Source organism: Blastomyces gilchristii, assembly GCF_000003855.2.
Source record: "Blastomyces gilchristii SLH14081 genomic scaffold supercont1.2, whole genome shotgun sequence".
Lineage (NCBI taxonomy): Eukaryota > Fungi > Ascomycota > Eurotiomycetes > Onygenales > Ajellomycetaceae > Blastomyces > Blastomyces gilchristii.
The window spans coordinates 3608988-3613801 of NW_003101681.1; the positions used below are offsets into that span (position 1 = coordinate 3608988).

At 40.4% G+C, this 4814-nt stretch overlaps 1 protein-coding gene across 1 annotated transcript; it reads right to left on the reverse strand.

The window, feature by feature from the left end:
• Positions 1 to 1072: 1072 nt before the first annotated feature.
• BDBG_01260 (lanosterol synthase) lies at positions 1073 to 4447 on the reverse strand. The gene is made up of 5 exons (XM_002628306.2): positions 4363 to 4447; positions 3787 to 4297; positions 3258 to 3721; positions 1750 to 3192; positions 1073 to 1659 (listed from the first exon to the last, which is right to left on the reverse strand). Exons 2-5 carry the CDS (start codon positions 3973 to 3975, stop codon positions 1569 to 1571), a joined length of 2187 nt encoding a protein of 728 aa, XP_002628352.2. The 5' UTR covers positions 3976 to 4297; positions 4363 to 4447; the 3' UTR covers positions 1073 to 1568.
• Positions 4448 to 4814: the final 367 nt, after the last annotated feature.

Genomic DNA, 4814 nt, shown 5'->3' on the forward strand with positions numbered 1-4814 from the left:
TTTTCAAATGAGATCATGATTTTCACTTCTTAATTTAAATTATTTTTATTGCTTTAAATGACTTTAAATCTCATTTGAGTGTTATCAAAAAGTATTACTTTTGAAAAATTACAAATAGTCTAACAAAAACCTTGAAATGTCTAAAAATAGTAACTTTATATTAAGAATAAGACTAAATGAGATCAAATAAGATCACTTTCTCATTTTTTTCAAGTCATGATTTCATTTTAAGATCTCATATATAGTCACTTTGCATGTTTTTTTAATGACTAGTCCCAGTGGGATTCACGCTAAGAAATGTATGAGATCAGATTAAATGAGATTAAATGTGAAATTCATAGTCTCAGCAGCCAGTCTATACATAACAGAGCTGCTGACAAACTGAGATCTTCAAATTATTAACAGAGACTGAATATATTACATTCTTTAAGACTGTATATAAGCTGATCTATCTCTGCAAGCTTCTAGAAGATACTGAATTCATGTCATTCTATCTCAATAATCTGAATACTGATAATTATCTTATTCTCATCACAGTTAATAATCTGACTTATATAATTCATACTGATAATAAGTCTGTCATAGAGCTATTCTCTTCTGAAGCAATTTCACACTGCTTAAAGTATATAGAGTTTCATTTTCACATTGTTGAGAATCTCATTTATAAGAATAAGATATCTATTTAATATATTTCATCTGCTGAGAACATGATGGATAAGCTTACTAAATTGCTTAAAACAATGAAATATTTATATTGAAAGAAGAATATTAAGATGAAGAAGATAGAGAGATAGAGGGATAAAAAATAATATATCTTATAACTGATTTTTCATTATTACACATTTTCCAGTCATTTTTTATACCTGTACTTGATTTGAAGATGAATTTTGTATGTAGCATTGTCTATAGTTACTCTGATGAGTGAGAGTGTCAGGTCACATGATCTGGCTTACTAATCCTTTCACCATATAACTTCTCACAAGCTAGCAATCTTTCAATCACACAAGTTTTACACCTTTCACAATTATAAATATTGTATTATAGATTTAAAAAAAAAAAAATTTCTCTGCATTTCTTATCATATCTAAAGAGAGTGATTCTCATATATCAAGACATTGATGCTACAAATATATTCATTCTTGATCAAAAGTAATGTTGTGGTGATAATAATGTTGTAGTGAGACACTCGCTCACAATGTGATGAGGTAAGTGAAGGTACATGTTGAGCATTTTCTCTGGCTTGACAAGCTCCATGAAACTTTAAGCTATTTAGCATGAAGATGCAAGAAGTAAGATTAAACAGTAGTGAACTCATTGAAAAGCTAGCTGAGTGAGTGTTCATATAGACATGATAAGGTGCAGCGAAGCCTCTGGTATGTAAGAGAAGTCCCCAGTAAAATTCAACAGAAGGATTATTAAATTAATTGATGTGATATATAGCCATTGTGCATCATATTCTTAAACAGAACCGACAAATTACACAATTAAAATGATTTAATTTCAACCCGAAATAATATCTGGCCCTATCAAACAACATGACCTGCCTGGTTGCATCTTTCCATGGTACGCTACAGGATTTCCTCGTTGCCGAATTTCCTCGCATATAGGCCTAAGGCCCGTACTGGCCAGTAAAGTTTGTAATTAGGATAGGATATCATGCTAGAAGGAAGGTTTTTTGTTAGCATTACTCGTCGTGCCGAGTTAAGAATGGGTGGGAATTTCCCAGAAAGCAAAATGAGAAAGCCATACCATGACTGATTAAATACGCCCTCAATTCCGTTTTGAGGCCACTCCCCATTTCTTGATTGTTTCTTCATAATCAGCTTCATTGCCCTTTTGAGAACTTCTTTGTCTGGAAAGTCCGCCTCCATCAGAGCGAGGCATGCCCAGGAAGTCTGGACAACTTGTGATGTTTTGTAGTGCGTGTACACTTTCCGCTCAGAACTAAGGTACGACTCTCCCCAGCCGCCGTCGTCCATTTGTTTGTTCACCAGAAATTCACAGCCGCGACGGACCCGCTCGCTATTTTCGTACGTTTCGCCAACAAGTGAAAGACTTTCGAGAGCAAACATGGCGGCGTAAGTGAAACAGACTCCCCAGCTACCATACCAGCTACCGTCAGCGCGCTGTGATCGGCGAATATAGTCCACTGCTTTGAGTTTTACTCTTTCGATATCTTCTGCGCGGTAATCTGGGAAGAATTTGCCGAAGAAGGAGAGCGCTGTAAAGACAGCGGTCGTACATTCGGGATAATCGTATCCTATCATGATGCCGCCAAAAACTTCTGCAGCATTGAGCCACTCAAGATAAGGAGAGCCTCGAGTATTTTCATATTCCGTAAAACCTCCAGTCTTGTTCTGCATCGAAATAAGAGTATCAACGGCATCCTGCAGTCTATCATCGGAAATCAAAGCGGGAAAACCATGGACTTTCTGGAGCTGAAGTGCAGCACGAAGTCCCTCCGCAGTACAGTCACTGACAGTGTATCCCTGGGTTTTGGTACTGAAGGGCCACGCGCCTTTAGTGCGATGGCGGTAACAGCGCTCTTGTTGCGGCACATTTTCTGTCATCTGATGATCCTCCAAAAACTCCAATGCTTTGAGAAGCATGGAGCCCCACTTTGGGTCATCAGCAAAGCCCGCAACATCGATCGCCTGGACTATAAATGATGTATCCCAGACTTGTACTCCATTCGTGCCGTTCATGAGCATGCCTTCGTCTTTCATCCACATGTAGTCGTGCAATCGGTCAAGATGACGATGGAAGCTATAACTCTCAGGTCCATCATGTATGAAACAACAAATTGTGTTCATCGGTGCATTAACAGGCCCAAGGCCAGCATAATCGGTGTTTCGATCTTCCATGGTAATTAGCTCCCAGACCCAGCCTTCTGCGCGTTTGACTAAGGAGGGCCATCTGAGGACACTCCACACATTCGCAAGTATCCAGAAAAGGAGGTTTAATAGCCAATGTTTTGGGTAATAGTTATCCGCATCGGCAATAGCGCCACGATAAGAAGCAAAATTGATGGACGTGTACGGCTGAGTGTAAATTTCCTCGCTGAGTTGTCGAGTGAGATCATCCACTGGGTGGCTGAATTTTTTTGAATATATGTATGTCATGGGAAGAAACACTTGACGCATATGGATCCACCATCTCCATGGCGCAAATGGGACCCAATCCGGAAGCAGCCTAGGAAAAGGGATATAAGTTGTCAAGCTCATCCACATTAGGCGGGGATATAGTGGGACACAAACCAGAGTTCTGGTGGAACAGGGTTGACAGCATCCCATTGCATGACTCCTAAGACGCTGAGCCAAAATTTGGCCCAATGGGGAGCGTATAAGGCACCACCAAGTTTATGTAACATGCCACGAGCCTTAATCATTCTCGGATCCTCCGCGCTGGCGCCCAGGATGCGCAGTGCGACGTAGTTCATGCTGGTTCCAAAGACAGAGCTGTGGCCTTCGATATGTAAACCCCAACCTCCATCTTCTGGGTGCTGCCGTGCGAATAAATACCGCCTGATCTCAACGGCGTACTCAGGAAGAATCGGAGTGCCGGTAACATACCAGGTGATGATCAAGCCCGGTAGAAGGAACATGGGCCCGCCATACTCGCAGGCCCAATTTCCAGGCTCGAGTTGAAGTTTTGAAAAGAAGGAAAGGCCATTGGATGCTGCGTCCAGCGGTGTCTTCGCGGGAGGGAGATCAGGAAGACCCTATAGGTAATGTCGTTTAGTATGTGATGGTGGGTTGGGAGGGGGGATTGGAGGTGTTGACGAACGGTCGGGAGTCCAAGATGGTACTTGTCCGGAATGGACTGCGGCCACGCCTTCAATTCCTCGTCAGTCTTCAAATAATGCCAAGTTTGTCGACCACGGTCATCGCGCAGTCTCCATCTCGAATAGTCGGTTTTCTCGTCAGTGTCGAGAGTGAGATTGTTGCCATTCATGGTAGGTTTGGTTCCGGGCATCTTCGCGGTAACATCAGGTGGTGATGTTCTTGTCCTCACGGGCAGATATTGAAGCAGTCAGGCGAACAGAACTTCAAATCGCCAGGTATTAATTCAGCTGCCTGAATAATTCCCAGCCCCGGTTGCTCCCAGTCCCAAGACAAATTTTTGGGTGGAAACGATGCCGAGAAAGCTTTGTTTAGTAGCTCGCATATTTCCAAGGGGGTTGCCACGACGCACGGACCCCCGAGATAGGGCTAATGGCTTGCGAAAACAGAATTTCCCAGCACCCCTGAAAATTAGTAGCAAAACACTGCAAAGAAATCAAAATATCCCTATTGCTCTAGAATCATTCAATTATCTCCAGTACACGTCTTTTTCAATCAACCAAATACACATCTTTCTTACCATTATCGTCAATATGTCACCTCAACTCAGTGATTTCACCAGCAACAAGATTGTATATGCCTGCTGAGATTAGACTGGCCGCCGGGACCATGAATTTCATGTTTGGTCCCATTTGATCTGGTTCTATACATTTCTTGGTGTGAATCCTGCTGGGACTAATCATTAAAAAAACATGCAAAGTGACTATATATCAGATCTCAAAATGAGATCATGACTTAGAAAAAATAAGAAAGTGATCTCATTTAATCTCATTTAGTCTCATTCTTAGTATAAAGTGACTATTTTTAAACATTTTAAGGTTTTTTTTAGACTATTTTTAATTTTTTACAAAGTAACACTTTTTAATAACACTTAAATAAGATTTAAAGTTATTTGAAGTAATAAAAATAAGTTAAATAAAGAAGTGAAAATTATAATCTTATTTAAAAAATATAATAAGAGTAAACAGTAAG